The 22,576-nt window shown below is 34.0% G+C and overlaps 1 protein-coding gene across 1 annotated transcript in view; it reads right to left on the reverse strand.

Moving 5' to 3' along the window:
* Window positions 1-527: 527 nt before the first annotated feature.
* LOC136835878 (uncharacterized) overlaps window positions 528-22,576 on the reverse strand; it is a 22,316-nt gene continuing 267 nt past the window's right edge. Inside the window, exons 2-4 of the mRNA XM_067099724.1 lie at window positions 10,445-11,832; window positions 3,989-4,144; window positions 528-1,421 (exon numbers count right to left, since the gene is read on the reverse strand). Coding sequence (XP_066955825.1) covers window positions 894-1,421; window positions 3,989-4,144; window positions 10,445-11,824 — 2,064 coding nt within the window. The 5' untranslated portion in view covers window positions 11,825-11,832 and the 3' untranslated portion in view covers window positions 528-893. The remainder of the gene's footprint in view (window positions 1,422-3,988; window positions 4,145-10,444; window positions 11,833-22,576) is intronic.

Consider the following 22,576-nt stretch of genomic DNA (forward strand, 5'->3'; position numbering starts at 1 on the left):
AACTCATAAATTCATAAAATGAATGATTTCTTTGTAAGTGTGATATTGCATATTTGCATAAATTTGTAATTCAAACAGTGGGAGGTATTGTTTTGGAAAACGTGATCATGCGCATTCTGTACACACATTTATATATATATATATATATATATATATATATATATATATATATATATATATATATATATATATATATAAATTTTTCACGTCAGGAAACAGGTCTCTCAGGTGGAAAGCAAGGCGTTATCCACAGGACCATACTTGTATGGTCCTGTGGATAACGCCCTTGCTTTTCTGAGTTCTGATCCCGACGTAGTCAGAAATTTATTTCTGTTCCACACGTGATTGTGTGTTGATGATTTCTATATATATATATATATATATATATATATATATATATATATATATATATATATATATATATATATATATATATATATATATACATATATACATATATATATATATATATATATATATATATATATATATGGATAGATAGATAAGGTAAATTTAGAACAGTTAAGAAGGATGATATATTATTTTATTGCACAGTCCCTCTTATGATGAAAAGACCTCACTAAAACACATAAATAATGGTCTCTTTTATATGCGTGTTTTTACATGCTTAAACAATGAAAGCATTTGATGACAAGCTGTTTTCAAATAATGAATGTCTAGTGTTTCTTCCTTGCGGACTCATCACTTTACTATCACATTCGCGTTACAAGTGTACATACTCTGTGTGAAGTCATATATATTTATAAAGCCTTATATTTCATTTGCATATACTCGTTCAGATAAGTTTAATGTTTGTTCCTTAAAGAGAATAATTCTAATTGTTGCATAAAGTCTATCTATAGCAATAAAATAGCTTATATATTTATTTTATGTCACATTGCTGAGCTTGGAAGAGGAATGACCAGACCACAATCCCCTATCTCTACTTCCTCGACGGGGCTGTGTCTAGAAACTTTACTAAGAACTTCAATGCCCCGGGTGACTTCCCCAAAGGCCCCAGTCGTGTCCTCGTCAGGATCAGGCGAGAGGTACACGAGAAAGAGCGCCCTCTGGCGATGGGAGAGTGCGGCACCCGCCAGAAGACCTCTCGATTTCCTCCGGGTGTAGATTCCCCCTTGTGTGATGCCACTCACGGCGCCCCTTATAGGGAAGCCTTTGGGGTTCTTCGGACCGTGGAAACTGACGTACTCTCCGGGCAGCTCGAAGTTCCCCACTTGTTTCATCTTGACCTTCCTGTAGCAGTGCCTGTGCTCTCCAGATGAAAGCAACACGAACTGCTGGGCTCTTGGCGTGTTTCCGTGCATCGACAGATAGACTCTGCCTTGCTTGATGCCAGCTGCGTTAATGTCTAGAAAAGTGGCCGCCTTGTCTGTTGACACCATTTCTCGGAGGCATGGCCACTGAAAAGAGTAAGGTTGTCGTTAAAGGGATATGAGTTACAAGTAATAAAATTAATACAGGATATCAACAAACCATCACATGTACAACAGAGGTAAATTTACCAAATCTCGGAGTCAAACCAAAGTCTCTTATTGAAAGGAAAGGGCGCTACCAACTGAGCACAAAGATCATACAAGATCATAAAAGCAGTTAGAGTCGTAAGTACTTATACAGTACCCAAGGAGTTACTAAATTTTTTTTTTTTGTATGAAAGGGCGCGTCCATACTGCAATAAAACATGTCATAAAAACACACGTCGGCATCCAATCACATGCACACTTCGCTAGCAGGCTGACTCATTGGTAGTCCTGAGCTTCATGCAATTATTCATCATTTCCCAGAGATTAGTTCTTCACTTATCCCGTAACGGGGTAGTGCCGTCAGTGCACCTCATGCGGTGCACTGTAGGCATTACTTAAGGCTCTTTGCAGCGTCCCTTCGGCACCTAGCTGCAACCCCTTTCGTTCCTTTTACTGTACCTCCTTTCATATTCTCTTTCTTCCATCTTACTTTCCACTCTCGCCTAACAGTTGATTCAAGGTGCAATTGCAAGGTTTTCCTCCTGTTACACCTTTCAAACCTTTTACTATCAAATTCTTTTTCAGCGCTGAATGACCTCATAGGTACCAGTGCTTGGCCTATGGCCTAAATTCTATATTCAATTAACCTTACGATCGTTCACTTATTTTCAGACTGTTTGTGATACATACAGTAAATGCGATGAGTCAACGAAGTGCGCCCTTGTTTAAGTGTAGTGTGGGCGTACCGTCAGGCGTGTAACCGTTACTAGTAACTCTTTAGGTATTGTTAAGTATTGTAAAAAGCTTCTAACTTCTTTTTTGTGACGATTGTAGCTCAGTTAGTAGCACCGGGGACTTCCATTCGGGATTGTTTGATTTGATTCCGATGTGAAAGAATAACAATGAAAATAATAATACACTAAGTTCGTCTGACAGATAAATTCTGCTTCCTTTAACTTCAGAAGTAGCGGAAACAGTGCCGTGAAATATCGCAGCACTACTCTCACGAACAGGCTCTCTCTCTCTCTCTCTCTCTCTCTCTCTCTCTCTCTCTCTCTCTCTCTCTCTCTCTCTCTCTGGGACCTGGAGTGGGCCGCCTTATGAATAGGCAATTTGTTTGCGTCAGAGGGAATGCTTTCATGTTGAATAGCATCAGTGGACACAACTATTCTTGTTCTTGTTATCAGGATACTGATACGCTTTGCCCTGCATTTACATACAACACATGAATGCCATTGCACTTGGTCTAACGATCCTCATATTCGTCAAGTGTCACACTTGGTGTGGCGAGAATGTGCCGCTTGGAGACGAAGGCCAACTCCGTATTTTCAAAGAAATTTCTTTGAAAGGACTGTTTTTTTTAATGGGTTTCTTTCAGGAGATTTGGTTCTTCTTGATATACTCTTTCAAGGACATTTGACTTTTAGGTAGAATGGAGTTCTAGAAACGTGTAGGCGTAGCTCTGCAGATGTTCGTCAACTGTTGACGAATAGTGGAGCAGATACATCTCAGTAGAGATTACACGCTTACCTCCCACTTTTCAAAGCTTGCAGGCATTTTTTATTAATCTCTGGGGTGTAAAGTGGAAAGCACTTTTGTTTCAGCTTACTACTAACCTTAAGTAAATCCACCTTATAAATACTTGTACTTTTAAATAGAAATAAACTAAAAGTTAACGAAGGTCTATTTGTTGTGAGTTTTCCAAAATAGCAGACCTAACAACTTGTTAAACACGCTGAACTGGGCTTTCATTATAAAATACAATCAGATAAGTTCAAGGCGATTATAGCTTTTAATTATTCAAATCTTTCATCAGAATTATGTGAAAACAAATTAAACGGAGTTTTGTGATTCTGATTTAATAAATATACTTTGTTCCTGAGTAAAATTAATTAGATTTTACTGTGAATACGAACCTCGATATAGATGAAGGGTTTTGTATCACTTTTTCATTGTTATTGTCACTGATGTGTATTTAAAGAAAATTACTATTTCCTGCTGTTTGTGAAAGAGAACATGGATGATGAAACCCAATTTATAAAACTAATCACAACTTTTCATTTTAAAAAGTGGAAATAACGCTGTCTGTGATTTTTACACAGTATTTGGAGCAGCTTCTAAGACCACAGGTGGATTTGGATCCAGTTATGAATATGCACTGCTGTCAGTTTAGAGTCAAAGAAAAGTCATGGGACAAGCACTCTTACACCAAAGGGCAAACATCCGCTTCAGCCATCCTTATCAAGAGAAAAGAGGCAAATGATTACACACACACAGACATTATATATATATATATATATATATATATATATATATATATATATATATATATATATATATATATATATATATATATATATATATATATATATATATATATATATATATATATATATATATATACATACATATACATACACATACATGCATACACACATACACACATACATACCATTTTACGGTCTAGATCTCTAGTAACTATACAAGAAAAATACTGAGTATCTCACAGGCAAAATCCTGCTTTGGGAAGGAGGAGGTCTTGGTTTCAAAGCGTGCAGATGAATCAGACTGTCTGAGAGCGAAATTCGGGCCCACCGCCTCTCGCCCTCCACTAGGTACTCGGCAAAGACCTCCTCGCCCAGGTCTATCATTCTCTCCAGATACTGAAAAGAAGAAGAAAGGGATCGTAACGTGTAAGGACCATATGCGATTTTTTTTTTTTTTTTCAGAATGAAGGCGTTCCTGCTGACAGGTAGCGGCTTTTGATTTAAATAACATATGTCGCCGATACTTTGCTACTTTACTTGCTGAATTAATGTATAACTTCGACTGCAGTGGGTTACGGGAATAATTACACCCTTCTATAAGAAAAAATATAATACAAATTTCGGTAAGAATTATTAGGATATAGCATTCCTTAGTATACAAGGACAGGTGTGTGGTGGGATTTTGTCAAAGAAAGACATATTACTGAAAATTCGATGGAAAAAGGGTTTTGTGTTTTAGGCAATATATGGGGCCTGTGGATTTACTGTCTATTTAGAGTCATAATTTTCAGAATACGGATAAAGCCTAATGCTGCTTACATAGAAAAACTAGTAATAGAGGTGTCAGAGATGTAATGTGGATGTTGTTGATGTATGGTGTAGAGTATACGTTTTTTTAAGAACATCTGAATGATTTTACAATGAATGTAAGGAGTATGTTCAAATTTGTACACTGGAGCCTGATTGGTCTGGTCCAAAACTTGGTGTGTAAGGGCGAGTTATATCTCTATGGTTATTTAATAAATGCATGGATGAAATGACGTGAGAAATCAGAAAAATGCATTAACTGTAGGTGAGAAATAAAATTGGTTGTAAGTAGATTGCATTGTAAGTTAGTGTTGTGAGTAAATAATGAAATAAGATTGTGAACAGTGAAGAGAAACAGCAAAAACTAGTGAAATAAACTTAAAAGTATCAGTAAGAGGAGAACATTCAAAACAAATTCGAGTAAGAATAAGGAATAGAAAATTTTAGGATGAAACAGTGAACGATTGAAAACAGTTAATGTATACAGCGATTTTTTAATAAAAATAACGAACCAAGGTAGAATGAGCGAACATATGAGACACAGAATAATGGAAGAGGGAAGGTAACAGGGCTTATGAAAAAGATTTAGTTAAGAATTAGAATGTCTATGGAATGCCAGCTCTTTTGATGGAAAAGAAAGGTGTGGCTGCAAAATGCAAGGAAACAAAAAGGAATGTTGAGGAGGCTGTGATGAATTGATTGAACTGATTAAAAAGTATAAGGCATAGAACAGACTGAAAAAAATGGTACGTGGAGAAAATTATAAAAATGGTAAAAATATTACCGCTGGTGAAAAGAAGATTCAGTTTTGAAAAGAGCGGTCGTCAGAAAAAAAAGGGACAATAGGGTAATCAAAGTGTGCAATTTGGAAGTGTTGGGAGGTGAGGAGAGGAACTCTTCTGAATATATATTTTGAAGGGGTAAAGTAGAGTAAGGCCTTTAATTTTTGGAGTATATATATATATATATATATATATATATATATATATGACTACAAGTACATACATATGTATATATATATATATATATATATATATATATATACACACAATATGTATATACATATATATATGTGTGACCAGTAGTGTGTATGTGCAATGTGTGTGTGCCACGCGTGTGTCTTAGGTAAATACATAAAGATAAAATGAATACAAAATACTCCATACAACTGCATGCAACCTTTGATATTTGTAAAACACACTGGACAAATGCTAATTTCAGAAAATCTTTATTGTTTAAAATACCATTACGTAAAAATATATCTATCATGCATCGAGTAGATTTCAAAACAGTAGGGAAAGAAATGTGAATTTTGTGTAAAAGAAAAAAATACCGAAAGCAACACTTAAGAACAAAAGAGAATGTATAGTTTAGTTTTAGATCCCATGCCTTGTAAAATAATGAAGCGTTGTTGATATTTGCTTTAAACTATCTGGTGGAGTAGGCAATGGGCCATTTAGATAACGAAATGACAGTACCATAGGAGTATAGATTTGATAGTTAAAAAATCCAAAAGCTAAAAATAAATAAATAGGTAAAAAAAAACACTTAAGACTATTGCCCCTAAACTAAATATACAGTTTATTAGTGTACGAGTTCTCTACTAATTTACCGCTAGAATTTCCAGCCCCCCAGCAAAATAATAAAGAACGTAAAGGTAAACAAAGAAGAGAAAGGTTTACCTATTTTGCCTCCCCTGAGAGAAAATGAAAGAAAATAAATTCGGGTTTATCGTTCGATAACGTGACTGAAATTTCAGCAATCACCATCCGACTCACCGATATGACGTCGTTTAGTGAATCCTTTGCGTCCGGAGGAAATGTCTCCGAATTGGTTTTCATTAAGGCTGTCCTCCGGTTCAGAGGACCGGCTGAAACTTCCATTGCAGCCGTTATAAGTGCGTTTGGGGTAACAACCCCTCATGCGGGGTTGTTGGTGTTGTTTTCGTAAGTGTTCTTCGAGGACAACTCAGATGCATTTTTGTTTCCGGTAGGCGGATGGGGCAGTCCATTTTACATAGTTAAGCGGGTTTCGATAACACAGCATCTTGTACGCAGAAACTTTCAGTGTAGCTGCTACAACCCTTCCTGCGGGGTTGTTGATGTTGTTTTTGTGTGCGTTCTTCGAGGGCATTGCAGGTGCATTTTTGTTTCCAGTAGGCAAAAATGGTAATCCATTTTACATAGTTAAGCGGGTTTTGATAACACACCATCTTGTATGCAGAAACTTCCGCTGTAACTGTTATAAGGGGGTTTTAGATAACAACCCTTCAGGCGAGGTTGTTGGTGTTGTTTTTGTAAGTGTAATTCGAGTGAAACCCAAATGCATTTTTGCTTCCAATGGACAAAAGTGACAAATCCATTTTACATTGTTAAGCGGGTTTTAATAACACACCATCTAGTATGCACAAACTTGAAACTTCACTGTAGCTATTATAAGTGGGTTTGTTATAACAACCCTTCGTGCCGGGTTGTTGATGTTGTTTTTGTAAGTGTATTTCGAGGGCAACCCAAATGCATTTTTGCTTCCAGTGGGCAAAAGCGGCACTCCATTTTACGTTGTTAAGCGGGTTGTGATAACACACCATCCTGTATTCTGGGATCCAGCAGCTTCCATCTCAATTGCTATGAATGGGGGTCGTATAACAATCCCTCATGCCGGTTTGTTGTTGTTTTTTGTAAGTGTGCATTGAGAAAAACTCATATTAATTTTCGTTCTAAATGGGCAAAGATAGTACTCTATTTTACATAGGTATATAAGCGGGTTGTGACTGCACACTACCTTGTGTCTTGGTTGGCATAACAACTCTTCATGTCGGATTGTTGTTGTTGAAATGCAAGTTTACAGTGAGAACAACCCGAATACATTCTTTTGTAAACAGTCAAAGGCAGCAATCCATTTTCGTAATTGTTTTAGCGGGTTGTGATGGCAAACCATCTTGTAAGTGGGTTTCTATTACAACCACCCATACGGGGAGGTTATTGTTGTTGTTGTTGTGACTGCACATTGAGAACAACTCATATGCATTTAAATTTCAAATATACACAGGTTGCATTTCATTACACAATAGTTTCATCAGGTTACGTTGAAAAACCGTCTTCTATTTTTGCTGCTATTGATGTAACTATTGAATATTTACAACTCACATTATTGTCAAAACTTGCTGTTGTGAGTTATGATGGCAGTCCATCCGGCTTTGCTGTTTTTGTAGTACATTATTGTGAAGACCCATTATTCTCTGATGGAATCGTATTATATCGGTAAATCTTGAAACTATGTTGCAAATGTACTGTAATAAAGACCTGTCTTGCATTGTTATTATAATTTGAAGTTACAACACTCGACATGTCTTCATTAACAATAATCGGTGTGCATATGCTTCTGAAAGTAGGTTGTGATGTCGACCCTTATAATTTTATTGCGAGTATCATTAAACCTCTTCTTGCATTATTGTATGACAACAGCTCACCTCGCATTAGTGTTCTAAGCACGTTATAATAACATGCAAATGATTTCATCACTCTTATCTACAGATTTTCTTTTATATATATATATATATTTTTCTTTTTTATATATATATATATTTTTTTATATCTTTAAATACTTAATCGTAAATAATATGTGAGAAGTGTATGTATATATATACACATATATGTTATATTATATATGTATATATATATATTTCCTCAACTAATACTTTTTATTCTGACAAAATACGGTGTGATAGAACACGCATTGGAAAGTAAATTAGAGTACGTCTTTTCCCATTCATTACTGATCATCTAATCTACTTTATTAATTCACCATTTTCATAAAAAAAATCACCATATGCAAAGGCAATCCCTCTGGTTATGCGTAATCTACGGTATACCAATGTTTTACTATCCATATATAAATATTTTTCCTTGTTCAGTGATTGTCTCCATTTGTATTGCAGTATTCTCATTTCTAGGGGGCTCCATTTTTATTTCTGCTTCTTTTTTTATTCCTTTTATAACAACACAAACATGTTATTTTTAAAATAAAATAATAATAATAATAATAATAATAATAATAATAATAATAATAATAATAATAATAATAATAATAATAATAATAATAATAATAATAATATCTCCACATCACTGATGTTTTCATTAATATCATAATAATACCGGGACTCATATTTTGCTAGAGAGAGAATGAATATCAGATTACGTTCGTGTAAATTAACCAGTTTAAAGGCGACAGCTTAAAAAGCGCTGCTTCTTTGCAGGTATTTTCCCAATGCTAATATGATTACGTTGCTCGATAAATGCCAGGAAAGTAGGGGGAATTCTCCCTTCCCAAAAATGAACAGATGTCTGTGATGGATGCTGATTTTAACGGGATGCTGAGAGACGACAACTCATTCTGAGACCAGAGATCATTTTCAGCTATTTTCGAAGCGGAAAAAAAAATCTCCCGGAGAACATTTATAATTTATATGTATGCATATTTTTAGTTAGTGGGTTATGGGACGATTTAGAGGCAAATGGACATCTGACAAATACGATGAAAATAATGCTTTTTTTACGCAAAAACTACAGTAAGGGATACGATGCCCAATGTAAAAAAGTTGGATAAGAAAAAACCAACCGTTGACAGTGAAATGAAATAAAATGCATTCAAAGCAAAAAAAGAAACTTCAGTAAGTATTACCAACTAATATGAGATATTTTGATATATAAAAATTCTTATTGAATATGAAGCATACTCGGAAAAAAAAACTAAGAATAAACGGAACAAAACTACGATTACAGAGCATCACAAATTTCTGAATCAGACATTCATCTGTGCCCCTTTAAAGATTAATGTAACTAGGAAAGGTTGTATCAAAATTAGTTTTTTCCTGAATATATAAACTGCGTAAGTTTCCTCGAGTTTTTCCCTAGTGAAATATGGACGTCAAGTACAGGTCTTATTTTTTTCTCTGTATTTTCATCATATACCGAAATATCCAATTAACCATCAAGCTCATTCTGTCGCCTATTTTTATCTTGCTCGTAGGAAATCAATTACATATAATTAGGGATGGAAAATATCTACAACGCTTTCTAATATGATCATTATAACAGAGCATCATTCCTGGTACCTAATGTTTATGATTTTTTTTTTTTTTTTGTCTTCGAGGAGTTTTGCCTGAAGGCATCAATTATCCATTTAATCGTGTAGACATAATGATTTAGTTATCTAAAACAAAGAGTTTAATGATGCTGAAAAATATAATTACATGCCAATGGAACGTCTGCAGGGAAATGATAATTTTGTTATAGGTTAAGAGCTAATGACATGACAGCGTGTTATTTAGATTGCTCATAATTTCATTTCATTTAAAAAACAGGATTGATTTCATTTCTGATCTCCGATACAAGAAAAGGATATTACGTACAGGTGCGATCATTGAGTTTGAAAGTTTCATTACTCATACCGTGGCAACCTACTGTTAAAGCATAGACACAGGACTGACTGTAAGGGTTGCTGCCATATTACGAAAGACTGGGTGGTAGGAGTGAAGAAATACATGGATAAAAAGAAAATGAAAGCGGTCGGTTTGCTTTCTTTTTAGAAAAGTGACTGATTCTGCTTTCTAACCGCTGAAGACATCTTGATTAATTATTTAAAATTTAAGTCATAAGTTTACGATAATGAACTATAAATTTTATTAAACAAGTTAGCTTTTTTAAAGAGAGGTCTCATATATTTTTATGAGCCTTATACGTCAAGTTTCATAATCTCCCATATCGGACAGTGTTTCGGAATAAATACATTTACCTGCTTTTATAACCAAGCGATATAAGTAAGCAGTCATAATCAATCATCCAACTGCAACAGGTGCAATTGCGAAAATGTATAAAAACAAAAACTTACTTCCGGTTTATGCACATTTCTCGACAGCAGATACTGCATGTAGTAGAGTTCCGTCTTTGTCCCGACATCTTCCGCAAGAGCCATCGTGGCAGATGACCTGTCAACGAAATGCTGCAGTTCATCTGCCGACTTTGCTGTAGCAGTCGTTTCCTCCCCCTCTTTGAGGTTCTCCGCTAGCTGTTGCACAGCCAACTTCTTTTCCTGAGCCTCCTTTATCTTGACCTTTAAGGATTCAATGCTGTCCTCCTCTTCCTGCAGTCGTTGAAGAAGTTTGTGCTTCGTTGACTCGTGATGTTTTTCTTCAACCTTTAAAGTTAAAATTGCATCGTCAACAGTTTCCAAAACTTCATGCAAAATCTGGACTTGATCAGAAAATTTTTGGAGTTCGTTATCCTTGATAATCCTGAAATCACTGTCATGTACTGAAGAGCTGTAGATTTCGCGGGTTTCTACAACGCTCTCGAAATCAGAAGAATTAGAATGATGTACTACGAGGGAATCTTTCCCGATGTCGCTCTTAACGTCGAGAAGTTGTGGCGTCTGTTCGGAGATGTTGTCTTTCGTCAGCATATATCCGGGAATATATTGTTCTAGTGATGGTCCCACTGAATGCGCTGACCGAAGGTCTGTGGAGTCTGGAACCAACTGAATAACACCATCAGCTGATTTCTGTGACCCTCTGCAAATTGAGGTGCTATGCAGATCAAGCTCTTCTGTTGCAAGGTTCGAAAGGTTAGGGCACAGTGATGGTTGAGCTTTGTTCCATGAGTTTACAGACACCGTTCTCTGTCTGTGTTCTGAGTCTGCAGCGGACTCACAGCTTTGAATAAGAATCATAGGGAGCTCTTGACAGTTTTCTTCATCAATAAATTTTAGATCTTCTGTCTTTTCTTCGTCAATAAATCTTATATCTCCTGTCTTTTCTTCGTCAATAAATCTTATATCATCTGTCTTTTCTTCATCAATAAATCTTAGATCCTCTGTCTTCTCTTCTTCCACTCCGGTGGAGGGAAAAGAACTCGAAAACGTCATCTGTTCAGTAGCACGTCCTTCATCTGAATTAAGAAAGCTACCTTGAATACTTTCGTGTGCTGTTTCTCCCTCTAAAGAAACATCTTTGTTTTTCCCAGGTACTTGGGGTAGATGGAGGGAACTAGTAGAGGGACTCTTGTAGAAAGTTGTATTCAGCAAATCAATGTCCTCGGCACTTAGAACATTAATAGTTGCACTGCACTTTGGGCACTTGATTTTCGTTGCAGTAAGACTGCTAATGCAGGTGCTGCAGAAAATGTGCCCGCATGATAGACACGTAGGAGAAGTATCACTTGATTCGTATGATTTCTGGCAAGTGTCACAATACATGGCCCCAGCGGTTTCCATATTCTCTCCTGAAAGATTGAAAGATACATTAAACATTTCATCATATTTATGAAGAATTGTCACGGTTTTTCTACGCAAAGAGGGATACCTATATATAATTAAATATTTTTTAGGTAATTAAAAAGTATTGATAATTCAACATGGTTGTTCTCAGAAATATTTTCCGACAACACAAGGAAGTTTATTAATTATATATCGACATATTTTGTTCTTCACAATGATACCATTATCACGGGGCGAACTGATATATTTACTTCAGTTTGATGAGCTATAACAAAAATTTAAAATAAAATACTGAATTACCCTTACTTAACTTGCGTACTAACTTTCAAACCTGATGGTCTAAAAAAAAAAATATCGTTAGCTCTGTGAACGCTCAAACAATTCTAGGAAACAGAGAAATACTACATTTATAAGCATATATAATCACACACACGTGCGGAAAGTCAGGTATCTCTTATAAAGGAAAATGATTGCTGTGGCCTTATTATACCAAGCGCTTACCGTAGAGAGTCGTGGTAGGGGCAAATGTTTTAGATTACTTGATTGCAAAAAAATGTTTGGAATATCAAGGCATGATAAATCCAATGCATGTATTTTCCCGGAAGCTCAGATGTTTACATAAACGTAGTTTCCATTTTCGAAATTGCATTTTTATCTTTTTCTTTTACAGAAGTGTCACTGACATGTCTCCTTTTACCTGGAGAGATTTCCACTAGGATCCTATTTGTGAAGTACTAATATATAATTCGTAAAACTTTAAATTGTAAAATTATTTGTTTGCAGAAATGTCATAAAGTTTGTTAAAGTTCAAGATAATATTTATCAAGTTTGCCTATTGGATTGTAAAAAAAGGGAAAAGTGTTAAATGCAGCTTAGTGTCTTGACTGTGACTAATACTGATAAAAAGATCGTCATCAGATACCTTTGAAGCACAATATGGAACTTAAACTTTTTGGCAGCATATTGTCTCTATTTCACTGAAAGTATTAGTCGCTAAAATTACAAAGAGCTTTAAAGAAAGGATAAAGAACCACAAAAATGTAAATTATATAAAATTAATGGAACGAAGAATTGGTAAAAAAAAAAAAATGCTTTCAACGTGCAGGGGAAAAAAATTCATTTCCGCATTCACAACAAACCTAAAAATGTATGATAACCCTAATGATAAATTATGATTAATTATTAGAAAAATTTAGAGCAGATGCGGACTATTTAGTTTCGAAGACTCCGAATAAAAAGTCAGATCGCGTAATTTACGACTAGACGCGACATCCAGTTAATTAATGAAAACATCAAACTCTTTCGATGGAACCTGATTAATTCAGGCGCAAACTTTGATGAAATGAGGAAATAGAGGCACTGATATATAGTATATATATATATATATATATATATATATATATATATATATATATATATATATATGTGTGTGTGTGTGTGTGTGTGTGTGTATAAATATGTGTATGTATGTCTGTATGTGTGTGTGTATATATATATATATATATATATATATATATATATATATATATATATATATATATATATATATATATATATATATATATATAAAGGTGTGTGTGTTTTTGTTTTTGAATTTATGTATGTTTGCTGCATAAAGAAATATTCTAAGCGTTGAAATAGTTCCATGATCAAAGATTTCCGTCTGCTGCATAATGGAGTTAAAGGATGATTTCCCCTTTCAGTGTACAAACATCAAGATCGAATTACCTGATTATGGGTACGCTTTGAACAGCTTGTATTTATTTGCCCATTAATATGTCAAGTAAGAAGACAACTCTGAAATTTAAATGAACATTGTTATGGTTTCCGTTCAAGTGCAGAAGTCCATACCTCGCCTACTACAGTACTCACGTTCACATCTTTCCCATTACTGCCCCAATACAGTTCTCCTTGTATTTTGGTGATTTACCTAAATTTTTTTTTCTATTTATTTACTAATCTGTCAGTTTATTTTCTTTCTTTATAATTGGTCTCTTATTTCTGTATTTCCCATTACCTTCTGTTACTTCTTTTTAATGAACACCAAATTCTTTGGAAGCTTGAATTTCAAGTCGGTGGTCCCTGTGGGCTTGTTCCTTGTGAATAAGGGTCATCTGAATAATAATGATGCTAAGAGTCTGTGTCCTTTTCCATGAGGAGTAATAAAAAATTATATCTCTTTGTTAGCTTCTTGCCATCTAGAATGCGTGAACAAAAACAATTGTAGGGGGAGGGAACAGGTATAGGGGAGGGGGAGGGAAGGGGGGATGTGGAAGGGAAAGGGAGGGAGAAGGAAGGGGGGGAGGGGTTTGTGTTGACGGTCCGACTGACAGTTCTACTTTTTTCATGCGAACATTCACCCTTCGGACAGTCGTGTGTGAACTGACAGGCATTACTGTGATGATTGTCCCTTTTATCCAGGTGTTACTGTGCTGTCTTTCCCTTTTATCCAAATATTACTGTGATGACTGTGGTAACTGTCCTTTTATCCAAATATTACTGTGATGACTGTGGTAACTGTCACTTTTATCCAGTTATTACTGCGCTGTCTGTCCCGTTTATCCAGGTATTACTGTGATGACTGCCCATATTATCCAGAAATTGCTGTGGTAACTGTCACTTTTACGCAGGTATTACTGTTCTGTATCCCCCTTTTATCCAGGTATTACTGTGGTGACTGTCCATTTTATCCAGATATTACTGTGTTGACTGTCACCTTTAACCAGGTATTACTGTGGTGACTGTCCCTTTTATCCAGATATCACTGTGCTGACTGTCACCTTTAACCAGGTATTACGTGCTGCCTGTCCCTTTTATCCAGGTATTAATGTGGTGACTGTCCCTTTTATACAAATATTACTGTGCTGTCTGTCCTTTTTATCCAGGTATTATGGTGATGACTGTCCCTTTTATCCAGGTATTACTGTGGTGACTGTCCCTTTTATCCAGATATTACTGTGGTGACTGAAATTTCAATATTATATTTGTATGGTCTCGAGTACATGAAATGAGGTATGATAAACCCGTAGAGTTTATTTACCACATAAGTTAAATAGGTAAGGGGGAAGGGGAATGGCGGGGTACGGGTTTGAAACCTACCCTATTATCTATGTTGGGTCCAATGATGGCTATTTGCCAAATTTGGTCAATATCGGTCAAGCGCTTCGGATTTCTATAGTGCACAAAGTTACAAATACACATACGTAAAAACATTCACACAATATGTATATATATATATATATATATATATAATGTTTGTATATATAATATTTGTGTATATATACACATATATACACCTTTTACATATACACATGCATACATACACACATACATACATACATAGCCAAATTTCAAGATATCTCATCAAAGCCCAACGAATCCAAACAGGATTGTCGAAATTATGCAGTCTATTGAATACTCTTACTTTGATTAAGCCTCTTATCTTTTCTCCACTGAACTGAATTTCTAGCACAAAAGAACAAGCGTTTGTAAGGGAACAAAGCTTAAGATGAAAATCGCTAAAGTTTTGCTTTGAAATTACAAAAGTTTTTTTTTTTTTTTTGAAAAGCGGTCAAACATTTTTATATTCGCATATTGAAATCATTATAATCACTCTTATGTTGGCAGAATTTGAAACTTTTTAACTTTTTCATAGTCATTTTTGAAAGAAAATACTATCATGATTGAGCAATAATAGATGGCTTCAATCAAAATTCCCGCGTACTTGCACGGATTTTATTAGAATCAAACCAACTGAAAATATTGAATGTTTCAGTAGCAAAGAAAAATGTATTAAGATTTTTTATTCAAAAATTTGAATTTCAGTTTTGGTGAAGTCAAAGGAATATTTAAAACAGCATACCCTAGGAAATTACAAAGAGAACTCAAACAATTTGTTATTGCACTAAAATAATTAAATTCGTTTCGTAATGAAAAGTTTTGGATATTGATTATAAGGAAAAATAGACTAAATACAAATTTATATGGCTGGCCTTTCGATCTTTCATGTTAGGCAGCATTATGTCAGGTCAGTAATTAGTTTCTTGACCGTAGAATATCTATAGCACAAAGATGATGAACTAGCAACTCCTTTCCAAATATAGTTGCTGAAGGTAAGAGTCAGCTTCAACGCTTTAATATATACAGTATTAATATATATATATATATATATATATATATATATATATATATATATATATATATATATATATATTATATATATATATATATATATATATATATATATATATATATATATATATATATATATATATATATATATAGATATAGATATATATTAAAAGGGCCTGATGAAGTGGATGGTATCTAGCGGAGATATTTATTCAAGATATTTATTCTACGGATACTAGATGACGAGGAATGTTAGTCCTAGAAACCTTGTAACTTTTTCTTGAATAAATATCTCCGCTGAAACCATCCCGTTTAAGTGAGGTCCTGTTATTAATTGTAATAGTGTACAGAAGAATTGCGTAAGTAAAAGTTAGTATATATATATATATATATATATATATATATATATATATATATATATATATATATATATATATATATATATATATAACTTTCACATCCTCCTTTTAGTTAAAGGGTTGAAGCTGACTTAGGTGAAGGATTTCAGCAACTATTTTTGGAAAGGAGTTGTTAGTTCCTCATCCTTGTAACATAGATATTCTACGGTCACGAAACTAATTACTGACCAGACATAATGTTACCTAACATGGAAGATCGAAAGGCTAGCGATATAAATTTGTATTTGGTCTATTTTTCATTAAAATCCATATCCAAAACTTCTCATTACGAAACGAATTTAGTTATTTTAGTTTAATAAAAAGTTATTGGATTTCTCTTTGTAATTTCCTAGGGTATGCTGTTTCAAATATTCTTTGATTTCATCAAAACTGAAATTCAAGTTTTGCCAAAAAATCGTAATACATTTTTCTTGTTGGATAAAAAAATCTCAATATATATATATATATATATATATATATATATATATATATATATATATATATATATATATATATATATATATATATATATATATATGTTACAGTACATGTTAGAACAACAGCCTACTGCTCAGCCCTGAAATGTCAACTTTCTCCCATTAAGGTATCGACAGTTGGCTCTGTGTTCAAAAGTAAAGATTAAATTAGTCTCCTTACCACTGCTAATATGGTTTGCCTCCTTGTCCAAGAAGTAGTCTTTGAAAATGCTTAGGAGCCTCAAAGAGACTCCTCAAAGTACGTATATATTGTCATATGGGAGTGAGTTTTCGAATAGCTGTCAGGTTGTCAACGTCTAAATTTTCCAGTGTTTGGGAACACTAAATATTGTCAGGTTGACTTCTGTTATAAACAATTCAAAGCTCTCACCGGAGCTACTTCTCCACATCAGCTGGATGTTTTAGAATCTCTTTTTATAAAGATGCCTGTACCAAAATTAAACAGCCAAGCCACCACTACCCTACTTTACCTGACATGCCTCCGTTGCGTCGCTAGACATGGTATTCTCAGAGTGCCTTTCATTTGGAAATACGGTATATTTATTTTATTTGTGTGTGTGGGGGATGGGTGTTGGTAGTGTATATATAGGTAAAGATGAGTTATTTTCATCATTGTTGTTTTTATTGTATTTTTAGCTTGCAAATTGGGCTGGACCCCAAAACGTATTAAATCCTGAAAATTCCCATCTAAGGTTTTCCTTGTGGGCCTTTGAATTTATGTATATATATATATATTGTGTATATATATATATATACATTATAAATATATATATATATGTATGTATATATATATATATATATATATATATATATATTGTATGTAGATATGTATATATACAGTATATGTACACGCACACATATAAATAATATAAAAAATTGTATTAAAGATGTATCAAGATATATCAAAGCAGGGAAGGAATGTACGAAAAGCTTATAACTGAATAGTAAATCGGTAAAGAAAGATCCCCGCTGAATATTCAGGAGTCATAACGTCTGTGGAAGGAAAAATGCGATGCCAGGTTTTCACAGCTTTGCGCATTTAGTGAATGTGACTTAACCAGCGAAGAAGGAAGTAACAAGTAATGTCTATATATATATATATATATATTATATATATATATATATATATATATATATATATATATATATATATATATATATATATATAAATAGACATAATTTAACCCATATAATATTTGATAACTGAGAACACGTATATTGTATACAAATGAAAATACAAAGAAATGATAAATTCGAAGTTGCATGTTTTGAAGATGTTTGTTAACACAAAAGATATATGGGCCTTCTCCCTGTTAATGTATAAATTATGAATGTTTTCCAAATCCATTATACATTAGCATTGAAGGAATAGAGAGTAAATAAAGGAACTCGCAGTGTTATTATAATTAACGAGGTTGTGAGGAAGCCAGATGTTCTGTCGAAAATTTTACAAAGCAATAATCAGTCGTCCAAAAAAAAGTTAAAAAATGCGCCGAAATTTCTTAAGCGCAATCGAGTTTTCTGTACACCTTATAATGCTGTGAGAGCCCCGGTGGTGACCTGACCTGTAGCGTTGCCAGAAGCACGATCATGGCTAACTTTAACTTGAAATAAAATAAAAATTGCTGAGGCTAGAGGGCTACAATCTGGAATGTTTGATGATTGGAGGGTGGATGGTCAACATACCACTTTGCAGACCTCTAGCCTCAGTAGTTTTTAAGATCCGAGAGCGGACAGAAAAAGTGCGGACGGGCAGACGAAGAAATCGTAATAATAATAATAATAAAAACAGTATTACTCTTAAAAATAGTAGGAATAAAGTATGTAAAAAAGAGGCCCGCTGCGAAAAGCAACCACATTTGAAAATCAGGAAGCAGTGGTTGCTTTAAAGCAGTGTCCCATTTCTTTAAACGGGAGGCCTAAACGCTTTATATGCAGGGCCAGGCAGGGAGTCAGTGCATGCAAACTTTGCATCGCACTGGGCCAGTTAGCCTGAGCAAATTACTCCCAAAAATTTGCTCTTCTCTTCTGGATTAAAAGAAAAAAAAATGTGAACATACATGGAAGACTTCCTGGTTATATAGAACAAATTGCACTGGAAGAATATTCCAGATAAAAGAATAGTGTAAATATACTCCTCGTATATATACATATATAATAATGCATATATATACATATATACACCGCATATACATGGTATATATATATATATATATATATATATATATATATATATATATACATATAAATATATATTATAATCTGTATATATATATATAAAATATACCCTATATATGGCATACATAAATTCATATATACATCCATACACACAAGGAGGATTAAGGCTTAGAATTGCTATGGGCAAAAGTAAAAAACAAAACTGTCATTCATCGTCTGGCTGCATGTTACCATGGCAACGGTATCATAAGCCACGCAAGACCCGGAGAAATCATTTCATAACGGCTCAGCGCGCTACTCCCGCCTGCTGCCGTAATGGGCGAGTTACATCAGATATGAGTCTTTTTATTAGGTTTTCCGAGTATTAAGAGTAAATTGGAGAAAATTATGATATGTGGCTATAACCCTTGCTCGAGTGTTGTGTGTATATACAGCGGCGATTTGCTTAAAACGTATTTTCTTCGCATGTAGAATATCGTATGATATGATTTACAATTTTTTTTTTTTTTACTGGTAAATTCAAGAAGAAAATGGGTTTTGTTACGACATCAGATTATGACAGCAGATTTCCTTATTTATACTGTTTGGGCATTTCATTGCTTTCGAAATGGGAGACGCACAAACAATTATATTTTGGTCCTTCTGAAACAGAGCACCATTTTATTTGTTCTTTCGGTCAGTGTGTTGTAATATCACTGATGATAACCACCAAAAAACTTCCTGTCTTGCAGTTTTCTCCTGATCCGCTGAATTTTTTCAAAATTCCTTTTAAATATCATAGTAACGAATAAATATTTTTTACTTCATTGTATGTGATGCTTTTGAAAGCTGTTGAAGTGGAACTCCGTCTAATGTTACTTTTATAACGTGACGAGGAAGATCATGTTCTCTACCAATGATAAATGTTTGCGTGCAAGAGTATAAATAATTTTTATAGATGACACGAACAGGTAATAATCGGTTTCAGTTACACAAAGATTGTCGTGGAAATTTCAAAGGTAAAAAAAAAAAAATATTTAAACAAGTGATTCTCCAGTGGTTAAGAAACTTCACAAACACGTCTATAAGAATGACAAAAATCAGGGTGACACCTTTCAGTATATTACAGGTACCCACGGGAGAGGGACCCCAATAAAACCAAAATCGCTGCTGGTAAGACAAGATTTATTTATTTGACCTAATACAGCCGTGCCTGTTTTAAATGCTACCAAGCATAATCAACGTGTAAATGCTATTGGGATATGTTATCCCAGGCAGATAGATGCCAAAAAGGTCAAGTAATAATGAAGGTAGAGAAATACAGCGATGGAATTAAAGCTTGTGTAATCTTGAGGTCCTGTCTTGTATCAGTCATCCATCATCTTGTACAATTTGTTTATAATGACTATTCTGTTACGAATGGTTTTTGCATATTTAGATACATCACTGGGCTGTCAGAAATTCCAAAATGGTTAACATAAATAAGAAATCTATTGAAAAATCAGTCGTTATATTACGATACAGTATATTCCATAAGCATCTTCCTACTAAAACCTTTCAAGAGACCTTTAATAGCAATTCTTCATACGTGCTTTGAAAATACGAGAAGAAATTAATTACTGTAAACAGGTCAGAAGAATATTGGAGTGACAGTCATTCTACGTGTGTTTCCTCTGAATAAAACTTTAATTATTTGATACCACCACTTTCTCGAGATCTTAAATTGGAAAAAAAAGTCCACAGTAGTGATCAAGTTGGCGAAAGCTTCCTGTGTATAGTAGTGTACTTTTACATACATACTACTGAAAACTTTAATTATTATGTTTATTCAAATTTTTGTTGACAGCACATATTTTAAATGCAGTGATTTACTGCTCAAGCAGTGCATTGATATATCTATGCTACGAGAGGCCTTATTCAGATTTTGTCAGCCTATTTTTATACTACTCTGAATCCGCTTCCATGCAGAGCAGCACTAACAAAATATGAAATGCGCTAAAATTAACCACCGGCATATAATATTTAGATAAACTGGCAATGTACCGTTTCCCAACAGCGATGCGCAAATTGAGATAGAAAACGGGAATAATACTCGTATATTTCCCAAATGGGAAAAATATTCGTATATTTCCCAAATGATTAATACTCAGGTACTCAGTAGGGACGAGAATTCACATAGTAAAGTATAATTTTTGGGAAATTAGGCAGGTGTAATGATTAACAGTTTCACAAGATTATATGATAGACGTAAGTATTTCAAATTCCATATTGTTAATGACCCCTTTTTATGTGGCAATGTCCCCAAGAAACAAAGCTGTTTGCATTTCTCAAGATGCCTGATAATAAACTTAGGGCAATGGTAAGAAAACTGTCGAAATGATGATATAACAATGTGATATGAAATCTTAGTGTGGTAATCAGAGGTTTATCAGAGCATGCAATAAACACAGGACAACAGTTGAAGTATATGAATGATAAAATGAGAGGCCGTCATGGCGCTATTGGTTAGTTTTATGTATGAGATAGACTAGTCATCAGAGGTGAGATGTCACCTTGGTCAGATATGATTACAATATCATTTTGAAATAATACCAAAATCAAATAAGCTCAGTTTTAATATGATTTTCAGTATGATGGACGTACATTATTGGGAACTAGTCCTTAGGCACACAGAATAGGAATTTTAATTAAAAATGTTTAGATTCATGTAATTACCGATTAACAATGTTATTTTCAAAATTCTCTCTCTTCCCCCTTTATTGGAGTATTCAGAATTAATTTTACTTCACATTCCCTATTAAAGTATTTATAACATTGATATAGTCTTGGCATTGCAAAGATACCCCAGGCTAATACAGTTGAAACAGAAACTTGGGTAATGGCAACTTTACTGATCAAGTTTATCGTTTCCCAGTAGTAGGTTGTAGTGTTTTCACTTAAGAATAACCCTAGTCTTGCTCTCTTTACATATGTGTATACAGTGTAGCCACATACACATACACAAACACACACATATATATGTGTGGTGTATATAATTATCTCATCGAAGTACTCCATTTTGAATATATGTAATTATATAATATATATATATATACACATACAATACAGACACAGTATGTGTGTATATGTATATAGATATATATATATATATATATATATATATATATATATATATATATATATATATATATATATATATATATATCATATCCTGAGACAGGTATCCTTGTTATTGTACGCTCCGTTCAACATAAATATATATTTATAAAAAAATATCCAAATAAATAACGAACAGAGTACGTCGTAAAAAGGGTATTTGGCAGCTAAGGACAATATCACTTTGTCTGTCATGATATCAGTTACTATTACTGTTATTATTATCATATTTTCTTCGAAGAATAACGAGTAAGACCATTCCTATACTGTCATTAATACTTACATCAGTGTAGCCGAAAGGAATACAAGCAAACAATCACACACTAACCACTTATTAGCCTGAACACCGAATTGTTTAGTCCTTTTTATACTGCAGTGTAGCATAACAAAGAGCATAACAGTCGACATGC

Source organism: Macrobrachium rosenbergii, chromosome 55, assembly GCF_040412425.1.
Source record: "Macrobrachium rosenbergii isolate ZJJX-2024 chromosome 55, ASM4041242v1, whole genome shotgun sequence".
Lineage (NCBI taxonomy): Eukaryota > Metazoa > Arthropoda > Malacostraca > Decapoda > Palaemonidae > Macrobrachium > Macrobrachium rosenbergii.